The 24,956-nt window shown below is 43.6% G+C and overlaps 1 protein-coding gene across 3 annotated transcripts in view; it reads right to left on the bottom strand.

The window, feature by feature from the left end:
• The window catches only part of ARHGAP26 (Rho GTPase activating protein 26), a 533,008-nt gene that overhangs the window by 301,510 nt on the left and 206,542 nt on the right, over positions 1–24,956 (bottom strand). For 2 of the 3 annotated variants that reach the window (XM_050962623.1, XM_050962625.1), the window contains exon 1: positions 20,579–21,399. The exons of the other annotated variant lie outside the window; for it this stretch is intronic. In XM_050962623.1, coding sequence (XP_050818580.1) covers positions 20,579–20,732 — 154 coding nt within the window. In that variant the 5' untranslated portion in view covers positions 20,733–21,399. Of the gene's footprint in view, positions 1–20,578; positions 21,400–24,956 lie in introns of those variants that run through there. 3 annotated transcript variants of the gene reach the window in all.

Raw genomic sequence — 24,956 nt, 5'->3', positions numbered from 1 at the left:
ACGTCTCCACCTAGGAGCCAGACCTGCCGCTGGCCGCTTTTGGGGAGCAGCAGGCTGTGCCGCTGACCAAGAGCCACTGGAGGTAAGTCCATGCCCCAACCCCACACCTCGATCCCCTGCCACAGCCATAAGCCCCCCAAAACCTGGACCCCTTCCTGCACCCAAACCCCTCATCCCCAGCCCAGAGCCCACACCCCCAGCCCAGAGCCCTGACCTCCTCCTGCAACCCAATCCCCTGCCCCATCCCTGAGGTCTCCTCCAAACCAGAGCCTCTCCTGCACCCCAAACCCATCACGCCCAACCCACCTCAGAGCCTGCACCCCCAGCCCATAGCCCTGACCCCCTCCTGCACCCCAACTCTGACCCAGCCCAAAGCCCCCTCCCACACCCTGAACCCCTCATTCCTGGCCCCACTCCACAGCTGTCACCGCTGCACCCCAACTCTCTGACCCAGCCCTGAGCCCCTCCCAAACCCCAAGCTCCTAATCCCCAGCTCCATTGGGTTGAGGGCATCAATAATTTTCTTTAACTGGGTCCCCAGAAAAAAAGTTTGAAAGCCACTGTAAAAGAATAATGACACCCCACAGGCTACCAAACACCACCAGAATGACTGTCCTGAAATGCTTCCATACACACTGTAACTGAGTAACTAAGAGCTTGTTACTGTAACTCCTCTTGTCCTTTCTTGCTCCATGGGTTGCTCTAATTTTTTTCGCGTCTCCAAAAGAGTGAGATTGTAAATTCTTTGGCACAGGGACAGCATCTATGACATAGCTGGCCAGTCTGAGCACTGTGCATTTTCAAATATTACTGTTACTTATGTTTAAATCACATATAATTAAATTTAAAAATCCCTTGTTTTATTTTCTAGATTTTACAAATCTACTTGTCACCTAGCTAAAGACAAAACAGTCCACTTTTTTCCTTCAGTTCTTTACACTCATGCTGTCCCAGCAACAAAGACAAAAGTGTTCTGGCTTTAGAAAGAAATTTGTCAAGCTGGAAACATTTATGCAGAGGAAAGCTGAAAAACATGCACACTGTCAGAGGCCAGGCTAAAGTCACACATTCAAGAACCCAGAGGGATGTTCCTTTATCTGCTCCCCACACGTGTGCATTCAAGCTGGTGCACAAAGTTCATTTCCCCCTTCAGCTAGAGGTATTCTGTGGAGAGTACTAAAATTAACAGAGGGCAGAAGTCAGCAAGAGGTATGATAAGCAGCTGCTTCAGGACACAAACAGCTCCCAGACCATTACAGGCTCTTCAAAAGCCTTGACAGGTTACAGAAGGAAGAGGAATGCTCCTTCTTTAGGCCTAAATAAAGATTTGAGGGGGGGGGGGTTGTTTTTTTTTTTTAATGTAAAAACATTAAAATAAGCCACTAGACCACACCAAAGAGTTAGTGCATTAGCTGGCTAAACCGTGACAGCCATTAACTTGTGACAAATGCCATGTGTCTCAATCACAATTAAAGGCAGAGGAAACGGCATCTGCGGCCTTTTTCTGATCGCTTATATTTCACATTCACATTCCCTGGTCCCATATGCAGCACAGTTTCACCCACCGTTTAGCACAGAAACCATATGGTTTGGAGGCTTGTGTACTCTGCATAAACTGGAATGAGAAATTAGCTTAGCATTAAGATCGAATTTTTGCGTGTGTGTGTTTTGTTAGCTTTGTTGCTTGGTATAAAAACCACAGTCCACACTCTCTGCCCACCACAGCACCTTCTCCCGCTACAATATCACAACATAAGAACTTATCTATTTTAGGTACTACCATAGTGGCAATACCTCCCAATCTTTAATGTATTTATCTTCACAACATCCCTGTGAGACAGGAAAGTGCTATTATCCCCATTTTGCAGATGGGAAACTAGAGGGCAGGGTAAGTCACTAGCCCCAGGTCACGCAGGAATTCTGAGGCACAGAAGAATATTGAACTCTGTTCTTCTGAGCCCCAGGCAAAGCTGTGTTTGCTCATCATAGGGTTGGCTGCACAAAAGTGACCCTTCAGGACCATGCTGCTCCTTTTTCATGCAACAGTCCAGAAAACAACTGCAGCAATCGCTGTCTTACTAGTTCAATGAAGGTATACAAGCCAAGAAAGCAGGCAACCAGATTCAGTTCTGCTGGTAGCAGCTCTCACTGCGACAGCTAGCTCACATGCACGCAGCATAAAGAGAGGGATGATTCATAACATAAAAAGGAAGAGCTGAAGTGAACAAGCTGTGCAGATTTCAGTACAAGTTCCCCCTCATTCCCTCCTCCTTCCCACCCACAGTAGGTCATGCTAAATCTATTTGTCATGCTGCACATGAAACTTGTTCTGCTTATACTTTAAAATTAACAGGCCAAAAAAAAGGTAGCAATGAAAAAAATCCAAAAGAAGCGTGTCCTCCTCCTGAATCCTGGGCAAATGGCTTCTGCTTCATCTCAAATTCTCCATTTCCAAAATAATATTTACTGCACGTCTCTTTCCGGAGGGGAGAGGGGCAAGTATTAATGGACACAAAGTGCTCAGAACACTTGAGCAATGCAACATTGAAGGGTTACTTCTGTACAATGACTTGCAGATACATACAGAGCAGATAGAGATAATCTGCCTTTTTGTAGGCTATTGCCAGTCTAAGCAGGAATTTTATATATATTTTTTAAAGTTATGAGGAATAGCACTCGGGTCCAAGTGCTACAGTGTAAGCAGTTTTCACCTGTGACCACTGTATATACAAAATACATAAACAAAACTGTTTTTTTTTTAATAAATAGTATGTACTTGCTTGCATGGATATACATGCATCCATCCACCCTTGAGGAAACCTTTCATGGTTGGAATCATGTTGCTCATACCTCTCGGACACACATACCCATCCTCCCACCCCCCAAAACTGTATATTATTCATGTACGTGTGCAGAGCTAGTCACAACTTTGGGACAGCATATGTTTCTGCCCAAACAAAATGCTACAATCCCTGCTGGAAGTGATCCTGGCTACTCATCCTCCTTCTCTCCTGCAAAACCTGGCATATTACATTTTTTAGGGCCCTGATCATCAGAGTTCTCATTAACATACTAGACCCTCCATTCTTCTACTGCCAGGCACACATCAGCATTAGCAACAAGGAATCATGCAGTCATATTAAAATGCCTTACTGGGGTCTCAGGAAGGCAGGAAGAGAGGGGATGCTGGACACTCAAAGGTTTAGGATATTGGACAAGAACTTTAATCGGCCTGCCCCAAACCTTGACTAGTTCTCAGTGGCTTGGGCTCCCTATCAAGCCAATAGGAGAGGGGTAAACTGAACTCATGCCAGATCCAGCAAGCATGAGTTCCAAAGAACATCTTTCCCCACCCCCAATCAGCTCGATTCTCTGGCAATACAGGCCTTCCAAGGAAGTGCTGCGCAAGATACCCATTCATAACACTGCTGTGTAAATAGAGCCCAATCAAAACATGTTAAACAAAGGAGTTGCTGCTGCAGCACAGCTAAGCTCACTCCATTGATTAGGCTGTATGCTTCCCTCCACAATCACCCCTCACAGAAGAGAGACACTCAAAGCCCAGGATTTAATGATGTCTGAAAGTTATTGGTTTCAACTGAAGGGGAAAGAAGTGAATGCAGCTCTTAATTAACTTCCCCACCCCTCTGAACAATGAACACTCCCTCCATCCACAGCTTACTAAAAGAAACAGAAGAGCCATGTCAAGGGTCCCATCAGGGCACTGAGAGAAAGATACAGACTTCAGTATATAGGGAGCAAGGAAGAGCCATTTGGAATGAGAGACAAAGAGTATCACAGGAAGAGGAGCCAGAATATCCAGGTTTATCATGTCTGTCACTCAGCAGACTCTAGAACAGCCGCAGAAATAGGATTTCCCTGCCAACATTTTGATTGCGGTCTGTGATGAGGCACCATCACCCAAACTGCTCAGCGCCAGGGAGCCTGGCACAGGAACATAGATCATTGGTCCATCTAGTGTTATCCTGGGTCCTGCAATGATCACCACTGGATTTTTCAGAGGGACATGAAAGAATCCCGTAATGCACCTGCACATGAGCTTGGGTTGGAGGATGCTTTACTAAGCTACTTGGTTATTTATTTGTGCCCTTAATCAGAGACAGGAAGGGAAGGACAGACAGACACTTGTCACTTTTTGAAAAGCAACTATAGATGCAAGAGTAAAATAAGTAAGTTTTTTGCTACTATGCTGTACACCCCTGGTCAACAAGAACTTCATCACAACAGAAGGGATACTATTCGGATCCTGCTTCTCCAGAAGTACACCACTTGAGCTTGGGAAGAACCTGTGAGCAGTCTGGGGCCTATGTCATAAGTGGGCAACTCAAATTTCATTCAGTAGAGGGCAGCAGTGTACACAGACGCCAGTTCATTACAAATATTTAGCGTCTCTCTGACTCCTCCAAGGAAAGAGTGAAGAATAGGCCAAGTACCATTAAAATATGCAAGCCACACCACTATCCCCAACATCAAAAGGATCTTTCTTCCCAATTCATGTGGCTCCCATACAGGGTCAAACCCATCTGCACTTATCCAGAGCGCACACTGCCACAGATTAGAGAGGGATTGTGGAAGGATGGAGGAGATGAATGGAACACAAGGACCAGAGTAGAGGCGGGTGGAGAGCTTCCTACAGACGAAATAACTATCAAGTTCTGTTAATGGGCTCCCCCTAGAATAATTTAAGGTGCAATGACTAAAATGAACTTCCAGTGCTTCACAGATCCTTCTACAAACAAGAAGTAAGTCGTTTCCTACTGGCTTTAATGAGAGGCACAAGGCTAGATCTGGCGCACTCTGTACAGTGAAATGTTGGAGTGAACACAGGAATTGAAATGCAGGTTGGAAATATCACATTACAGAATTTTGCACTTAACTAAAAAAATTCATCCCAGTTTAAATCCAAGCTAAGTTTTTTGCTTCATTAATAGCGTGTCTGGCATTTCAGTAAACACAGATTCAGACCTGCAATAGCAAAGACTTCCCAGCACTGGATGTGACATGTAGAGAGGTTCCATGGCTGCCCGAGAGGGAGTGGGGAAGTTTTTGGGGAGTTTATATCTAGTCTTACTTCCTGGATGGCTACCTGAGCAAACCAGAGAAGGGGGGAAAACAGTCCACATCGAATGACAGAAAGAAAATTATGTAGGAAAGGAATCACCTCTGGAAGCTGAGCATCTAACTCCCTCAGGCTCCTGCCTAAATGATTATACTAGAGTAGATCAAGAGAGCATCTCCAACAGGAATAGTAGAAACATGGTGCATGTGGGTATTTATCCAGGCAGAGCGTCTCATCCCCGTTAATACAAGTTATTTCCAAGGTCACCCTGATCTTCAAAGACATGCCCAACTGCAGCTTCACCTCCGTGGCTACTCCACAAAGACAATGGAACAAGCACCTTCTTCAAAGACTCTCAGCATGTGCTGCAACCTTTGTATTCTATGCTTGTGTAACAAAGCTTGCACTTCCAAAAGAAGAGAATAAAATAAGCAATGGTGTAAGCAATAGAGTCATGTGAAGGAAGAAATCCACTCCATGGTTGCTGCTGTTGGGTCAGTGGCAGGACTGTCTAGCTATGGAATCTCTGTTAGCTATTATCATATACATCCCCCTCGCTGTGGAATAATCTCTGCACTGAATCTGCCCTAGAGTCTTCCAGAAAGGAAGAAGAAAAGCAAAAACATTCCTGGCACTGATGGTCATCAGATTTGAGACAGGAAAATTGCAGCATCATTTCCCCACCAGATCAGTAGAGTGCAAAGAGGAAGCTCACTAACAGAGACTGAAGGCAACTCAGAAAGAAAGAAACAATGTGTTTTACATCTTGAACTGTTACTGTGGTTAGCCAACAGTGCAGGAAAGATTTGCAATATCCCACTACTGCCTCATTTTCATTGTCAATTAAAGATCTTCAGAGACTGAAATGGTGTGATCCCCAAGGGTTTCTTTTAAAAGAACTGTTAGAAAGACTTTGGCGGGTTTTGAAATTATGGCATTTGCACTGCAGATGCTGAACTGGGGAGAGAAGGTCTCTTTTTACTTTCCCCATCTCCCTTTCTTTCAGAAGCAGCAGGATGCTAAGCCAGCCATCAGTTTTTGAAACAATATCCTTGTTCTAAATCAAAGGCAAAAGAAAAGTGACAAAAAAATCCGGGACCAGCCAACAGGATGTAGAAAATCACAATCACCTTCAACTCCATTTGGAATACGTCAATATGTGTGGTATGAAGGAGTGACCAGAAAGTGGGGAGTCAGGAGGTCCCAAATTCTAATTGTGGCTCTGCCACTGATTCACTGCATGGGCTTGAGAAAGTCACTTCAGCATTCTGTTTCAGTTTCCACTTCTGTAAAAGGAGAATACTCACCTACCTCCCAGGGGACTTAAGGGTTTGAGGGTTAGTTGGTTGAAGTCTACAAAATGGTCTGGGGAAGAAATCCAGTACATCAGTGTAGATCGTCCAAAGAATTCCCTGCCAGAGTGGGTAACTGAAATCCAATTGTAAGAAACTTCTTTAGGTAGGAGATTAGCCTCTTGAGTTTAGTCTCTAGGAAGCGTGTTATAATTTTGTTTTATTTCATATAATATATAAAAAATTCTTTTGCTTCCATGATCTCTTGAATCTTAGAGAATAAACTTACTGTTGTTTTCACTATAAATCAATCTCAGTGCTGTGGTATTAAGCCAGAAACTGATCCTGAGTTATATTATATAAGCTGACATTTACACCATTCCCTTGGGGAACACAGAACCTGTATTGCTGTGAATCTTCAGCGGAGAAGAGGCTGGACGCTAAAGGGGAATGCTTCAAAGGGACTCCAGGACTCAGATGCACTTATTGTTAACCTGCATGGCAAAGTCCAAAGTACAGGCTGTGATAGCCGAGAGGATAGTACTTGGATGGCTAACAGCCTGGTGGTGTCAGGGAGCTGACACCCAGGTAAGCGCAAGCAAATGTCCCTCATACAGGAGGCAGGGGTGGGGGAGAAGTAACAAGATGACTCACAGTCCTCCCCAGCTTTCCATCCTTCTACAGAATGCTGATCCTCAAGGGTTACTTCCCTGGAATCTTGCCCCTTCTCGGGTCCTTAACTCCAGTCTACCTGCAGGCCTTCTGCCTATAGGTTGGCTTTCTCTGGGGCCCACCTCTGCCATCTTCCATCAGGAAGAAGGTGCAAACTCCCTCCTGAAGCTCATCTGCATTCTACAATCCAGAGAAGGACGACAGAGATCTTTCCCTGCAGTCCACTTCTAATCTGGGTTTCCCCTCTTTACAGGGACCACCCAGTACCACCCACAGACTGGACACATCTTTAATTGGGCTTGGCCCACCCTTCAACTGCAACCAAATGTACCAATTGACCTCTCAAGCCCACATGAACCATCTCATCCCTCGTGTAGGTAAACACCCTTTCACATCCTGTCTTAGGGTGCTCAACTCAGTTCCTTCAGACTTTCAAGGGCCAGAAGGAATAAAGATTATCAAAAACTGAGTAAGATACCAGGGCCACATTACACACATATACACTAAACAAATAACATGGACATACACATATGCTCATTAGTTTAGACCTCAACAGCAGACCAGTTTTCCCAGCTATTCCATCCTGAGATCATTATTATCTAGTTTAGTGTACTCTGAAGACATAAGATCTGTTCTGTATTGAAAGCATCAAGAGTCATCTTCGTAACATTATTATCCTATCACTGCTAACAGCCTACAAACACTGTGTTCAACTGATGCATCCAGACATTCTTTCCTGGTGCAGCAAGTACAGAATCAAATTCACGTGGCCATGGTAACCCAGCATGGAACACAGGATTCTTCACCCTTTGGAAAGCACATCACATTCTCTCTTCCCTTATCTCACATCAAGTGGCAGTAGCACATCTTCTAGTCAGGAGTATAGACATCTAACCACCAATGTTTGCTCCTGAAAAAACAGAAGCAGTGATTTGAAAGTCAGATCCTTAATCTGGGCTTCTGTTTCTTCTTCTGTGAAGAGGTTATAGCGCTTACCTCCCTCGCGGAGAGGTTAGAAGGAAGAGACAATTTGAAAGTTAGTCAGTTTTTAAAAAATCTTTTAAGTCTTCCCGCCCATGCCCCAAGCCAACATTTGTGGTTTTAAATATTGTGGTATGAGTAGCTCACAAGCTGTTGAGTAATTAGTGGGTTATACAGCAAAACTGGCTCTCTGCAAATGCAGTCAAATGTAGAAGAATGTAAGTGAGAGGGAGGGGCTTGGATATTTTTCTCTCTATCACCACTTCCAGTTACAGGACTCTTAGGCAACACCTTCAATATGTGGCAAACAAGTTTTACTCTGAAGTGTGATTTTCACATGGATGGTCCCCCTTCAGTGTTTGTAAATCCTTAGCTGACAGGCATGCTATTAATAATACTGTCCTGCACTTCAGGAGTGCCATGTTAGAGCCTCTCATTAGACTGGGATGCTCCTAGCTCTAGGGAAACAAAAGTGTTTCTTAGGTCAAAGGGGGCTTAGGTGATGGTGACATGCCCAGATCGAAAACCTGTTTCGTTTAGGGGGTTGGTTGCTGGTAGTGGTGTGTGGACAGTGGGCTACTCAGCACAATCAGAGATTATGTGTAACTCTAGAAAACTAGCCTTGAAAAGACATTCAGCAGCAAAGTCACTTAATCAAGGACTCCTCTTGGATGGATCTCAGTTACCTCAGATTCAGGAAGAGAACCCTGCTTTAAGCTAGGATAACTGAAAGGGGTTTTAGATAGAAAGAATTCCTGATAGATAAGTGAGAGAAACAAGGCAGGTGAGGTCGTATCTTTTATTGGACCAACTTCTGCTGGTGAGAGAGACGTTTTCAAGCCATACAGAGCTCTTCTTCAGGTAAGATAAGATAAGTGTCATTCCTGGGCAAGAAAAACAACAACAGTGTTATCATTCCCCACAGGACCCCAACAAACTGGAAGGAAAGCCTTGGTCAGTGTCAAAACACTAACCACCTGTTCTCACTTCCCTTCCTGACTTAGACCAAGTCTACGCTATAAACTTACATCAGTATAACTATGTTGTTCAGAGATGTGAAAAATCCACCCCCCTGACCGATGCAGTTATACCAACCTAGCCCCTGGCATAGACAGGCAAGCTTCTCCCATTTATATAGCTACCTCCTCTATGCCAATGGGAGAAGCTTTTGTGTTGACCTAACAGCATCTTCAGTGAAGCACTACAGAGGTAACGCAGCAATGTCTTAAACGTAGTCCTGCCCCTAACCAAACCACTTACAACAGAATACTTTAGAAAAGGTATAATACCACCAATTAAGGGGAAGGAAGGGAAATACTACAAACTATCAAAAGAATTAATTTTTGTCAGTCAAATAATCATGGGCTGTTATAGGGTTATCAGTAAGGCAACACTATATCTGATTTCTTGGAGGCAGGAGAATACGAAAATAAATTGAGGTGGCAAGGGACAACAAAAACAAAAAAACAGACCATCACATTTCATTTTACACAAATACTATGTAGTAGGAAACCGCATTCCTAGAGACTTGTCCGGTTGAAAGTTATACATTGAGACATTTTCTTAATACTTGACTAATAACTGATTAAATCTTCAGAAAAAATTACTCAACTTGAACAATGGAAAGAGACCAGCAAATTTCACTGTAATTTCGAACCAGTTGCACTTTGATTCTCATGCACTAGCTGTGATTAATGCTGCAACCCTGCAGGTGATTTATTTTATTTTTAAAGTCATGGACATCTTTGATTGGATAAAAGCATAGCTGTGGTGGTGGGAGAGGAGCAATTTAAAAATGAACCTCAATCTTGTGATATTTGATCTGAGGGGGGCGGAGTCGGAGAGAAAAGAATGTAACACATAATAAGAGTCGCAAAACGACAGGTTTCACCTCTTCTAAGCACAGTTGTGAAAGTGGATTTGTTTCAGGTGTAGAGTCATGTCTGCTTGAAGCAGCAGATAAGCAGTCTTCTGTTCAGATATGTCTGCCCACTTATCGCCTTGGGAGGTCACTCACACTAGAAGGATCACCTGCTATTTGGGTGGCATACAAAAACAAATGAACTGCAACTGGAGCAGTAGAGTGCAGGGGTGGGGGGAGAGAAGAGAGAATGAACAGCCCAATATTAGGCAGGGGAAGAAAGCTGGTTAACTCCTGTAGCTGTACAGAACTGGCCTGGAGATGAGGAGCAGACCAAAAATAGGGAGGAGGCAAGAGGGAGAAAATCATAAGATGCCTGCCTCAAAGATCATTTAAAATAGTCACTGCTCTCAAGAACCCAATCAGATGGTTTCTAATCACCAGGGCCAGGAACTTCAGGAGCCTAACATCCTGCATGCAGTTTACAGAAGAGATTCTGCACAGGTTTCTGGGTCCTGAGTCCTGCACAGCACATTTGAGCACGTCAGGCTAGCTGCTCTCATCTCATTATGGCCCATTCTTGGCATAGTTTTCTTCTCTGTCAAGTGAAATATAAGAACAGACGCCCTTCATATGCACGATCACACTTCTCTTCCTGCAACAGTGCCAACTCTCCAGAGCTCCTGCTGATCCAGGGCAAGGGACCACAAGAATGTTACAAACAGGGCAGGCAGAATGAAGATAATCCATGAACGCCCAAGACACTTGCTTCCTGAAAAGCCTGAAAGAGAAAAGGAGACACATACAAGGCAAAGTAGTGGTCAAAACAGGGGCTCATTCTCCTGTGAGAGAATCTCAGTCCCCACAGTTCTAGGCCACTAGAAAGAAGTATCGCATCTCATATTGGGACAGATGGGTGCAAGAACAGCTGCTGTCCTGATTTCAATTAATTGCACACGTTTGCATGCAACAGGGTCAAGAGGCAACTCCACATACCTGTGGGGATTTCAGCTAAAGAGTGTCTGTTCCAAGCTAGCCCAAAGTTTACAAGCATTCAAGCAGAGTGCCCTGCCAGAAGACTAATTAAAAGCATGCACTCTGTTTAAAGATTGGAAGGCAACTGGATTTCTTTAGACAGACCTCTAGTGAAGCCTGCTTGGAGAGTGATGAGCACTATTGCCCCAGAAGTTGTAGACGAGAGGGAGGAAGAGGCATGCCAATATCACAGATCTTATCTAGAGGGTACATGCCTGCTCCCAGACCCATAACAAGAGTAAGACAAATGGAAACAAAGGATCTGTACTCTGGTTCAGCACCAGCATGGACTCAAGGTATGGTTTCCTACAAATTCCTAGTGAAGGAGAAGAAAGTATGGACAAGACAAGCAACATTATTGTGAACTGGTTTCCCAGCAAGAACAACTTCAGCAGGACCAGCCAAATAACCATATTGGCTGGCACCTTTTTATCTCTTTGGAAACCCCTTGCATTTCCCTTTGGGTGAGGGGGTGACAGCTAAGATTCAGTGTAAACAGCAACATATCCTGTATTGGTTTCAACCCAAACAAATAGGAACTAGAAGATAATGTTTCCCCACAGCCAGGAGCCATTGTGGAGTCAAAGAGATCCAAGTGCTTGTCTTCACACAGTCCTGAGTTGAGGGTCCTGAGCCCAGCCAGGGGTGTGCTCTGGTGGCTCCCATGATGGGAGAAAGCAAAAGGACAGGACAGGTCTTGCAAGATTTTCAGTCCAACAAGACTTCCAGGGTAGGCTTGCAGTCTCTCAGGATTTGGCATGAGATTTGGAGCCATGCGCTCAGAACCACTTCCTGTTTGCTAGTTTCCAGCAGTCAACCCATACCATCAGATCAGCCATGGTTGGTTGGTTTTTTTCACCTTCCTCACAGCAAAACCTAGGGGCTGGGTTTGAGGCAACCAGAGGGCTGGAACTCTCCCCGCTTCCAGAGGACACATCTGCACCTACATGAGACTGTTTAGTTGTCGCAACTTTTGGCAGGTGCTCAGTGCAAGAACTTGGAGAGTTAGGCTCCAGTTCCAAGAAGATAACACAGTGGGCATCCCCTTACGAGATGAAGGCATTGTGTCTGACCCTCTAGGGAGAAATGCACTTGATGGCAGTGCTGGCTGGCAGTCAAGGTCCCCTCTTGCCTCAATCCCAAAAAGGGGAAGGGATGTTAGCAGGTGAGTGGAGGCACCCAGTGCGATGACTGGCTTCCCCTATGGTGGAAGCCCCCCAAAAACTGGCAAATGATCAGTGGGTACGAGTGACTGCACTGGGCTGTTCTCTAGTGGGAACCTTGGAAGTAATTTAACTAATGCAAGTTGCAACCTAGTTAAAATCCATACCGCACATCCTCACCTTCTTCCATGCAGTGAGCAAACCACAGCCTGTCTGACTCTTGGAATCCATGCTTGCTAGTTACAGGAGAGAACGAGGCCTTGGCTACACCAGGAGTTGTGCCACTAAAATTCCACATTGCGCCTACTGAGACTGGGTCAGCTCCACTGGGGGAACAATAGGAGGAGCTCTGGCATGGCCAAGGCTCCAAGCAGCACTGGCATTTCAGAGTCACTCCGAACAGGATTAGGCAACATGAGGTTAAGTTTCCAAAAGCACCACAGTGACCTAACTTTTGAAAATGCGACCCATGGTGCTTAAGTCTGGGATTTTCAAGGAGTGTCAGGGTTAGGTGCCCAACAGCCATTAGGTTTCAGTGGGTCTTCGTGGGGCAGGGATCAGCATTCACAATCACACTGCCCGTCAGTACCCAGCCCAAGCCGGTGAAGCTAATGATCCAACCAGCCAACCAAAGTTGGTGATGAATCCTGGTCACGTGCCACCTGAGGCATATTGCACGTATGCTGAGAAGTGGGTCTTAGGCACCTATTCCCTTAGGCACCTTTGAAAAATCCCAGGCTAAAACTCCAACAGCGGCTGACTAGCCACTCTAGCACCCCACTATTCTTTCAGCAGTAGAAAATGGGAAGGGAGGAATAACCCAGTTTAGATCTACTGTGAGAGGGGATGATGATGATGATAATAAAAGTTAAAATAAATGGGACAGCTCCCACAATGGGCAAAACAGAGGTAAGTAGGGTGAAGCAATTTACTATCCTCTTGGCACTGCACTAAACCTGGTAATTAACAAGCCTCCTGCTGTTCTAACATTGCTTTCCAGCCTCTCCTGGAGGAAAGCAGATTCATTTTCTCTTTTCAAGCAGGGAAAACATTAAACTCACCTTTCTTCTAGGAAGGCAGAACTCAGTTTTATTCACTAGAATTCACCCTACAGGGCAGGAGGAGTTAAAATTCCAAGGCTAACTCTATGCCACAGCAACAGGTTCAGAGTTGTTCCCAACTATGTAGATTTATGCTTGATGCTTTTAGGGCATGGACCTCAGGGCATGTCTTCACTAGCAACTTTAAGTACTGCCAGCTGTGTAGTTGCAGCACCAGCACTGTAAAAAAAAAACAAAAACAAAAACAAAAACACCACCCCCAGGAGAGGAGTAGCTATCAGCACTGGGAACAGGGCTCCCAGCGCTGGTACACCGTCTACACTGCCATTATACAGCACTGAAACTTGCTTGGGAGGGGGGTATTTTTTCACACCCCTGAGCGAGAAAGTTGCAGTGCTGTAAAGTAGCAGGGTAGAGAAGGCCTCGGTTTCCAAAGAACTCTGCTCAAAACACCCCCCCAGATGAAATGACGCTAGGCGTGGAACTCAAGCCCAATCGCAGAGGTGAAGACTAAAATTTCACAGCAGTTCACCTGCTAACAGCCTAACTGCAAATAAGAATGCTGCTTGCAAAACAGCCCTTGCCTCACTCACCAGTCTCTGGACACACACAGACTATATACCCCGCAGCAGCACTTACCTGCTGACATTTAACGTGCTAGTGATCAAGGGAGCAGGCTAGCATGGTGGCCTAGAGATAGCACTCAGCACTAGGAAAAAGGACACCCAGACTGGGCTGTAAGCTCTACCACAGCAAGACTAACCCCAAACTTATGCAGGTTTTTGCCTAATTTGGTAGGCTACAGGTGGACAAGAAAGTGAGCCAGAAGAAAACACACAGCTAATTCAGAAAGGAGCAAAAAACAAAAGTATGAGAAGAGTCTCTTGGATGCTGCCATAGCACCTACCCCTTAGATAAACATGCAGGAAGCTTGAGCTGTCCAAAATTTTATCCTGCTTGCGGGGTGGGAAGTGTAGTGGTGTTACTGGGTAGAGATCCCCAGCTAACCCAAGGGAATCTGCTGCAATTTCACTAAACTAAATAAAAGTGCAGCTCTAGAGCAGACATGTGCACACACTGAGTCATTCTTCCCCTTTTGACCTGAAATATGTGGAGTAAAGAAGACGAGACTTCTTTATATTTTCCATGGTGCTGGGAGCCAAAAGATCAGAGGGTTCCCAGTGGCTGTTCGGTACCTCTCCATGTAACTGGATTTTTAAGACTCAACTGTTTAGAAGGACTTGAGAGAGATTCCTCTTGTCTCTCAAACATCCTGGGACCAAGATGGTTACCACTACACTTCATAGAAGAAACACTATCCGAACAAAACTATTGCGTTGTTATTAGCTTCTGTTATTGACTGCTGACCTCTGCCTCTTGCTGTGAGAGATATGCTTTAGCAACTCCACCCATGAGGTTTTCTGTTTTGTTTTCTTTCCATGTTAGGTCAAGGAAGAGCAGTTCCTTTACGGATTTGCTCTGCCAGGAAGTAGCTAGGCGTCACCTTTAAAATACACCCAGGTATTTATATGGTACTTATATGGGCCCTCTCACTGCAGTATCCAGCACCTTTGACCAGCTGCAGAGGCTGTGCAATCCACACAGAACAGGTGGCAGGCCACAAACCACATGGTTCGAGATCAAGTACCTGTTAAGATTCTGGTTTTTTACCTACTGCAGCCACCATGTGTAATACATTAAATTAAAAATAACTGTTCTGAGTAATTCCTCAACACCCATCCCACCCCCAAATCCTCCTGCCTCACCTTAGTGTTGTAACGGCAGGAGATATGGGCTCAAACATTGTGCACTTACTACTGTAGCACCTTCTGTCTTAAAAAGTGCTTTATAAACCATTGTGAATCAAGCCTCAGCCCCTCTGGGTTGTAGCCCCATATTTACAGAGGAAAACCAAGGCAGGCAGACAGACATGATCTGACCTGCCCAAGGTCTCTCAAGAAGCCTCTGGCAGAGCTAGGACTAAAACCCACATCTCCTTGTTTCTAGTGTCGTGTTTCTCAGCTACATCTGCTCGAAGTTTCTGCACTTTTTCTTGGAGAACTGGATCTAACCTGACAAATTCAGCAATTTCCCCTCCGCCAAAATAAAAAATAAATTAGCCACTGTCTTAGAGCCAAAATGAGACACTTTCTATGTCCCCCCCCATGGAAGATTGTAACACCAACATTTAAGGGAATACCAGGCTCAAGGGAAGTGATGCTGACAAGGACCTGAGCCTCCTAACCCAGCCACCATGTTTCAGACTCAGTTAGAGAAGGCACAAAGGGGGAGAAGAAGGGGGCTGGAGATCAGCTATTCCCAGTGCCTGCAACCACCACACAGCTTTGTCAGCTAACCTGCATTACCTCACAATTACTGGTTTTTCCATAGCGCCTACAAGCTCTAATCATGGACCAGGACCCCATTCTTCCAGGTTCTGTACACATGGCACAAAATTGCCTTTAAGTGTCACAGTAAGTGTAAAACACTGCAGTCTTATTGATGCAGGCAGTAGAGTTTGACATTATTATTAAAAAGCCAATACAAAAGGGTTCTAAATAGAATCTAGGAAATTACTTACCATTAGCAATCTCCAGATCAGTAACATTGACAAACCAACACTTTTTTTGCAGATTTGCTAGAAAACTGTAAATAAAACTATTGAAATTAATAAGTTATAATAGCTGAGTTTATTTCTTATAAATTAACAGACTAGGGTGACCAGACAGCAAATTTGAAAAATCAGGACAGGGGTTGGGGGATTAATAGGAGCCTATATAAGAAGGCCACCCAAAAATCGGGACTGTCCCTATAAAATCGGGACATCTGGTCACCCTATAACAGACCCATCCCGATGCTGGAACCTCCATTTCCTGAAAATAGAGAATTAAAATGGTCAGAGACAGATATGATGTGTGTTCACATGAGCTACATGTTTTACATGATTACGCTGCTTTATACTCGTATGTTCGTTCCAGAAAGCACAAGGTACATCTACACAGCAAAGAAAAACCCATGGCAGAGAGTCTCAGAGCCCAGGTCACTTGACTCAGGTTCACAGGGCTCTGGCTGCGGGGCTAAAAAAATAGCAGTGCAGACATTCCCAGGTTGGAGCCTGGGGTCCAAGACCCTCCTCCCTTGCCGGCTATCAGAACCCCGATTCCAGCCCAAGCTGGAACCTCACAGTGCTGCTGATCTAGGCTCTCAGACTTGGTGCCGTGGGTTTTTCTTTGCACTGTAGTCATACCCACACAGAATAAGCTGCTTTCAGAAGAGGAAGACCGTATGCGTGTTAACCGGCTCTCTCATCCCTTATATCCCTCTTTTCACATGAGATTACTTAACTTTCAATTCCTCCGAACAAATAATTTCTTCCAAAACTTTTCACTGAATGTCTATTAAGCTATTTTAAGAACTGAACCACAACAATGTTCATACCCTCTACGTATTATGGCTGAAGAACATGGTCCCTATTGTAATTTAGATTATAAGCACCTTGGGGCAAAGAATGAATTTGTCTACAGGCCAAATTCTGATCTCACCTACTCAGGTACATACAGGAGAAGCAAATGACTTCAGATTTGCACAGAGAGACCAGAATGCAGATCTACCTTCCTAGAATACCAAGCACAAAGAAAAAGAAATTCCACAGACCACAGTACCGTAAGCACTGACTGCATCATAGCAATTAGAGACAAAAAGACACTTATTGAAGTATCCAATCCGTCCCTCTGAAAATACAGTATGTGACACCCTTTCCCCCTTCTGCCCCCCACCCCGATAGAGTTCATTTCAGTTATTACACAGCACATTTGATTTTTAGCCAGAAAGACAATAGGATAGTTCTATTACTCCTAAAGTTTTCACTTCAGTAACAGGTCAAGCTGATCATTACTCAGGCAAGTTCAGAACAGGATTGCTCAGAGAAGTCAGTTGTCTACCCTGTCGTAAAATAGCTTGTTGCAGTAACAAGCCAAGAGAAATTCAATGCAGTCCATTCTAACCCATTCGCTCTAACACAATATGCCTGCTAGTGTGATGCTATTAACAGCCATAAGTTATATGGGCTTGATTCAAGGCCCAGCAAAGTCAATGCAAAGACTCCCTCGACTTTTCCACTGAAGTCACTTGAAGTTTTTGCCACCATCTTATTCAGGGCCAGGATTTCATCCAAGACATTTATTGAAATGAAGCTAGAAAAAAAGGAAGTCATAAATGGTTCTTTCCTTCAAAAATCAATTCACTTTCTTCCACCACAATTTAGATAGGAAGACTTTGCAACTTTATCACCAGGCAACGTTGTAACTCATCCTTGATGCTGCTGGACCAGAATCATCCTAGCTGTCCTGGACATATGGAAAGTGACAGATTCCAAGAATTAATAGCTAGGAACATACAAGGGCAAAGGAAGCATCTTGAAGAAACCCACATATACAGATGCCACTAAAGAAATGTAAGTCTCATTAATTCAGTGTAGTATAAAATATTTGTCATAAAGCCTGATCCCGACAAGAAAAGAGAAAGCATTCCTAGATCAGTCTTTCCTTAAAAAGGAATTCACTAGAACTATACTTCAATTAATCCAGAGAAATTTCAAATGTATGTACCACTACTGCAGTGGAAAGAGATACGTTGGCTTCAAGAACACAAAGCCTGTAGATGGTTTACCCCCAAATAACATGCTGATACTCAGCAAGAAAAGGCTCTCTTATGATGCCATAAAATTAAACATTCTGCTGTAATACATCAGGTCTCAGGTCTGCATACGTACAAATTTGTGAATGCTTATTCTTTGACAGCCCGTCACCCAAAGTATAAAGATCTTTAAAGGGAAATCCTGAAACACAGAACTTCTGTGGTGAGATTACAAGTGTAAAGGAACTAAACACCTGTAGGCTCAGAATTTGACCCGAGGGGGAAAGAGCACAAATAAAACCCAACAGCTGCAACTCAGCATTTAAGAGGAACCTTCCAATGACAAACCTGTATGCAGGAGCCCTGGATAAGAATGTCACCTGTCCTGATTTTTAGTGGGTGACCGACCCCATCCATGTTTTAGAATTCCAAAATAACTCTTGGGGCATACAAAATACCATGCTGCAGTGTCAAGATGTGAGAACATGGCAACATCATGATGCTGTCACAAATTAATTTGTTCTACAGGAACCACAGCCATGGAGGATGGATGAGAAAGGTTTAGTCTCTCGCCTCCCGCCTATCCCCCTTTGTTTATAAAAAATCAAATTTTAAAAACAAACAAAAATGGAGTACATTTAGGTTACAAGATACTTTGAAAATATGTTCTTAAGACAGAGCACGAGAGATATTAGCCAGAGAAAATATCCATAATTTAAGGCCTCTCTACAGTGAAAAGGAGCCTGTATAAGGGAGATTACATTAAGAATATAGCACCTCCAAAACCATATTTAATATGATTTACTCCTACCTGTGTACATAAAAATCTAACCATGTTACCCCTATATTAATCCGGGCTGTAACATGATTCAATAACACAATTACACCCATTGGGTCCCTACTACACAAGCAAATCTAAGCTTGATATATGATGAGAGCAGGGTGGGGAGCTAGGATATGTAAAACATTATCCCAACCATATTTATATTGTAACTGGGACATCTTGGTTTTTCAATGCTGGAGAAAGTTAAACTGCGGATCGCATATTGATTCTGTCCACTTACAAAATAAAAAAAAAAATGCTGGTATATAGTCTTAACCTACAACCTAATTTTACAAGTTGTATCCCTGTTACAAAAACCACCACTTCAGTTTCCACAGATTGCTTTGGGGCAGAGGGAGGAATGGGACTAAGTCCTGGGACAGGTCAAGTTTGAGATAAATCAGTAATTGTACAAAAACATGTGCATGAACAGCTGACTGCATAACGCAAGGCAGCAGGTGCTGTTACCAGTCTCTTGAAAGAGACGGATTTCATTACTGAATCCACACTTCACCATATAACAAGATGTATTTTTTAAAAAGTAATATTCATGCAGATTTAAAATTCAAAAGCAGATGCCAACACTTTTCCTTATGGCAGGCAACAGACTCATCACTCAGCCTTTCAAACAGATATATTACAGGTTTCCCTGTGTGTTTTCATGCCCTGTGGAACTCTGAATCCTTTGCTAAGAATGTCTGCATTACCATTAATAAGAACTGCCCATAAATGTATTCCTCCTAAACTGATGGGAGAACAGACCTGGGACTAAAAACAGCTCGATTTAACACCATTAGCTACTTTTTAGGAGAAAACAGGAAAATGACACACAGTAGCATACAGCTCTTCCATTTTAGTTCAGAAACAATGACAACTAAAAGTAACACTGATGATCAGCTTTGAGAGAAGCTCTGTATCTAGTGAACTGTCTTTTACTGCGGTCATATATGTAAGTCACACTTCAAGTACAAAAGTCATGAGCAGCAATGTTGCAGATACAGTACAACATCCACACTGAGGTGAGTTAAATATTGCCAGTATTTATGAACCATGACCAAGTGGCATTTAGCCTAAAAATGTAGAGTCAGGGGAATTTTGAAGCGCACTTTATGGGTGAGGAGTAGACTATACAATTCCATCACCACAAGGGTCAGATTTTTTTCTCCTTGAGGGAGGGAATTTAGAACCAAAAAAAGGACATTAATCATTGTTTGTGTGTTTACTTTCCTGATTATTCAACTGGCAACATCTTTTGGGAAGGAGACAATTATCCTCACATCCCTTCTCCCACTCTGTTACAAAAAACTGAGTTCAGAATTTCAAATAGAAGAGACAGCTCTGCTAAGAGGTAAAGCTGTAAGGAAAGGTAGAGTGCTGCTCCCTTTTAAATAACTAGGCAAATAACCCACCTGCAAAAACCATAACCCGTCCCCTTTTTGAGAAGCTGCTTTCACAGTGGCCTTTCCCAGTAGAAATATGCTAGGACTTTCAGAAGGAGAAGGGGAAAGTCATTAAAGACCAACTCATTCTTTATTTACATTTCAAAAGGTGCAAGCCAGATCATTTGCAGCTCGCCTGCAGGACTGCATTTTGGAAGACACCTCCAAGACATTCTCATTCGGAGTTCCTTACCTTCCCCCAACACCTGTGCACCACACCCCAACCAACACTGCCAATAGACATATTTGTTACTAAGCTATAACACAACTGTTGAAAAACAATAAGACATTAGCATGAAAGCGATCATACAAGATTAATACTTAACTCCGCTCCTATTTTCCCCCACAGCTTCCTGCTTCTACATTCAATACCCTTTCCAGATGCTTGTATCTGTCAGCCAGTGCCCCCTCGTTATTCCATCCAGGTATTCCGGGTGGCACTGGGTCAGATACATGCGATCCGGGATTCCTTGAAAGGCTTAAGCCACCATTATTCCTTTCCCTGTCCTTCAGGGTTCTGACACGCCGTCACTTACTCTTGAGTGCTGCAACGAGCGACTTCCCATCTTTGATCAGCTCCTTGATGAATTTGTTGGTCTTGTCCAGCTCAGCTTCATGAGATTTCAGCCTCTCTCGGAACTGGGGGCTGTCCAAGCAGCAGTCACTAAATTCCAAAGCAGGTAGTCCCATGGTTTCCTTACACACCCCTCCAACAAATCCTTTTAAAAAAACTCACCAGAGAAGGAATTCCCACCAGTGCAACCAAATATATTGTTAAAAACAAACAAACCCACAAGTATATGTTCTTAGTCCCTTTGAAAAGAAAACGAAACTATATCCACAGGGGAACACCCCTCTCCTCTCAATTGGTCACAGATTTCCAGGCACCTTAGAGGGAGGGAGGGGAATCAATTAATTAAAAATAATAAGCAGGTCAGAGGAGTTAATGAGGCTCGGGGTTTGCACTGGGATACGCCTCAGATGCCAGGAGGTGGGAACAGGAGCAGCAAAGAGGAGTAGGCTCGAGCTGCAGTAGCAGCAATTGCTGCTGCCTGGGTATTGCTCATGGCGAGAACGTCCACACGCGCTGCAAACCCAAGGGTGCCTCCGCTGCTGTCTCCCAGCCCATTCAATGGTGCTTGCTACCTAAAGTTCCCCGAGCTGGGTGAGAAGCAGGGAGCCCAACGGCCTCACTCGGCAGCAGCTGCTGGTCAGCCCAGCTAGCCCTGATGGCATCCGGGACCAATCGGGACGCTTCCCTTCCCCGTTGGAACGTTGTGTATCATTTTTCCGAACGCGCTTCCCATTGGAACGTCCGGGTATCTTTTTTCTTTTTTTTTTTGTTCGAACGCGAGGCCTCCTCTTGCCCCAGCCGGAGCCAATCGGCGCGAGAGCTGCTGGGGGCAGGGAGGGGAGAGGGAGGAGGGATGCCCCTGCGATGATACAACAGGCGAGGGGGGCGTGGCTAGGCCTGTGTCGAGTCGCATGAAGGAGGAGAGGGAACCCCCACCGCCTCTTAAAGGAATACTGTAGCTGCCGAGGCCGCGGAAGGCATGGGGGAGGTGGTGGGACAAGAACAGGAGTTACTCAAGGACATTCCTCTGAAACCTGTTGCTACAACCTCATGAGGGGGCCAGAGGAGACTCCACAAGGACAGTGCAGGAATGGGGGGTGGGGGGACACTTCTAAGCTTTCCCTGTCAGGAGAAGAGGACTTTCCTTGTCAGTGCTGTACAAAAACTTTCTACACACCAACCCTGCATGGGCTTACATGAGGCACTGGAAGGCAGGAGACCTGGGGTCTGTTCCCACCCTCTGCCAATGGGCTACCATGTGACCTTTGGCCAAGCATTTCACTCCTCTCTGCCTCGATTTCCCTTCCCACTCTTCGTGTGTCTGGATTATCTATATTGTAAGATGTACTGGTTGAGATGGTTGCTATTTGTTCCTGTGACATATTGCAGTGAAAATAATTTTTTTGTAAGTTTATTTTTTTCTTCAAAGGTTTTTGAGGTTTTGCCAATAAAACTTCTAGCCCAAAAAGTGTGTTTGGTTTATTTTAAGCTGAAAACAGAAAAATATTTTTTCTTTAAATACCTGAAAAAATTTGTTGAAAACACATCAAAAGCAGAAATTTCTCTTCTGATAAAAAAAAGTCATTTTTCCATAAAAAAAAATGTTTTGAACAATAAATGTTCACTAGCTTTAATTGTAAGCAGTTCAGGGCATGAAATATCTATTAATATGTCTAGTACAATGGAGCCCCAGTACACACATACACAGCCTGTGAATTATTAAATCCTGTTTTCTTTGTATTTATTTAAAGATGGCAATGTGATTGGGGCTGTATAATGCACACAGAGAAGCCCTTCTCCAAAGAATGTGTAGTGACTCGTGTTGAAGATTCAATGCACTGGGAAAGCCAGAGTTGAGAATGATTTGCTCAGACCACTATACCAGGCCTATCTCTGTAATACAACATACAATTTTTGTGTTATGATTCTACAGCTATGATGACAATACTCATGTTTTTTTAAACATGACTCTCACAAACATGATCCCTTACAATAATGACAGTGGTGGTACTAAACATAAGCAGACTTCAATCAGGGCTCCAAGCAGCTCAAAGGGGCCCAAATTTAGTATTACCCTCAAAATAGAGTTCATCTTATTTAATGGGGACTTTTTAAGAGTGTACTAGTATATATAGTGTTAGTGTTGGTATATGTTTTTGGTTTGTGGAAATAATGCAATCAGTAATTTTAACTAGGGGGGAAGCAAAAAATATTCCTGCTTAGGGCCTCTAGTAGGCTAGCATTGCCTCTGATCCAAGAGTGCAGTAAACTGTTGTACTTTTTTAGTAAGTGTAATTTTCAAGAAAAACGTGTAATTTAGTGGGTCAGCTGTTGCTGGAAGCAAGTCGTGTAACCATTTTATGCTTTGGTTATTCCATCAATCAAATGGAGATGATAGTACTTCCCAGAGGCATTGTGAACCTTAAATCATTAAAAGTCATCTACAAAGGGAAAAAAATGAGCTTGTGTGATTTTTTTACTTCTTTATTCTATAAAGAAGGCTCAAAAGGTTTGTGGTTCTAGTTAAAGGGCTTGGTTTTGTTTTATGTCTTTTGTTCTTTTCTAAATCAGAAATTCAGATCCTGTGTAGCCTAGAAGACTTCATAGCCCCAGGGCTCCATACAGGCAGATCCTTATGTCTAAATCTAAGCCACGCTGGCCTTTTGCGTTGCCATATCATGATAAAAACTCATAGCTAATGTTCTGTCCCCACTCACAACTCTAGGTCTCTTTCAGCATTGCTGCTTTCCAATTACACATCTGCATTTGTGATTATTTCCCCAGATTTATTAGCAGGAGATGAGAAATAAGACTTTAATCTTTGAAGACAATTTGCCATGAAGGGTTGGTGCACAGAGAGACTCCATGGAGGTACCATGACATTCTAGCAGCCCTACTCTGCCTTTCCAGGCTGAAAGTGTAGGTGCAGTATATCCCCTCTAACTGTGTTGCACTTAGCTAGGCATGTAGGCTCAGGGATGTGTAACTATACTGCATAAATTCAGATACTTTCATTTTCAGATGAATATGTTTAATTTGGATAGGACAATATTGAATGATTGCATTTGATAAACCATGTCAATATGGGTAGCTGTGTATACTTCTGGACACCCTATGAATTCAGAACAAGCATTGCCACTGCCCATTCACCTACTTCTCTATTCAAGACTGCCAGACACAAATTCCAACCCACAAAGCAATTACTATTGTTAATTCCTTTAGCTTCAACTAGCATGAGATGCATGGGGGCTAATTATCAGTATTAAAAAAGGAAACAGCAACGGTGGTGGGTTGGTGTCCCTGTGGCGTTCTCTCTTTTACTTCTTTCAGCAAATGACTGAGCCATGTTCAGGCTGAATTCATCCCAACTTCAGCCTGCTGCATTTAAAGGGATACTAACATACTTTTTATGCTACCAGAGCAACTGAGTAGAATGGTGCCTGAGGAAAGCTTCCTCAAAGAAATCTGTGAAACCAACACAGTGAATATTAAATACTAAATAATCCAGTACCATACAGCTTTAAACAGAGTTTTGTGAACACCAGAATGAAACATCTCTCATTTTCACTGAGATTTACTTTCTAGCTAGTCCATAATCCACAATGTAAAATTTAAGCATGTGCATAAGTGAATATATATAAACCCAAATGGTTTGAACCCGAGCTACCTAGAAAAGTGCCTTTCTCCCTGTGCACCATCACAATGGCTGTGATCAGCTGTGAGTCCTGTTGACAATCACTAGATGAGCACTCTCAGCAATCAGTAATGAGCTCTGGAATTCCCTTTCTTGTCAGCCTGAAATCTTTTGCTGTCAGAGCTCAGTCAGGCTCAGGAAAAGGAGGGATTTCTAATTCTGTCTGTGCCACTGCCTTCCCATGTGTCCGTAAACCACACCACAGCTCTCAAGTGAACTGGGAGTAACAATAATTGTTCGCCTACCTCAGGCATAATGTAAAGTTTAATTAGCTAATGTTTACATAGCTTTCCTTCACTACTATAAAGTGCTAAGTATTATTATTTCTCACTTTAAAATCTTCTACCATTGATGTTTGGTTTTGTCTACAGTGGGCCAAAATGCCCCCACATTTTTTATTGGTTTTGTATAATTACAGTGTAATTGTTTTAGTTTAATATTAATATGTTGATGAGACCAATGCTTGTCAAATGACTAACACGGGAGAATCTGTAACTAGTTGGACACTCACAGTAAATGTTACTGGGGCTGAAAGCTGAATTCTGTACAAATAATTTGTACTGGCAGTTTGGGGACAAGTATACCTTGTGAATATTTCCCAGTGTTTATCATCAGAGGGATATTGGGAGTCATTTAGTGGAACAAA

Source organism: Gopherus flavomarginatus, chromosome 7 (assembly GCF_025201925.1).
Source record: "Gopherus flavomarginatus isolate rGopFla2 chromosome 7, rGopFla2.mat.asm, whole genome shotgun sequence".
NCBI lineage: Eukaryota > Metazoa > Chordata > Testudines > Testudinidae > Gopherus > Gopherus flavomarginatus.
This window is presented reverse-complemented; position numbering and strand designations above follow the sequence as displayed.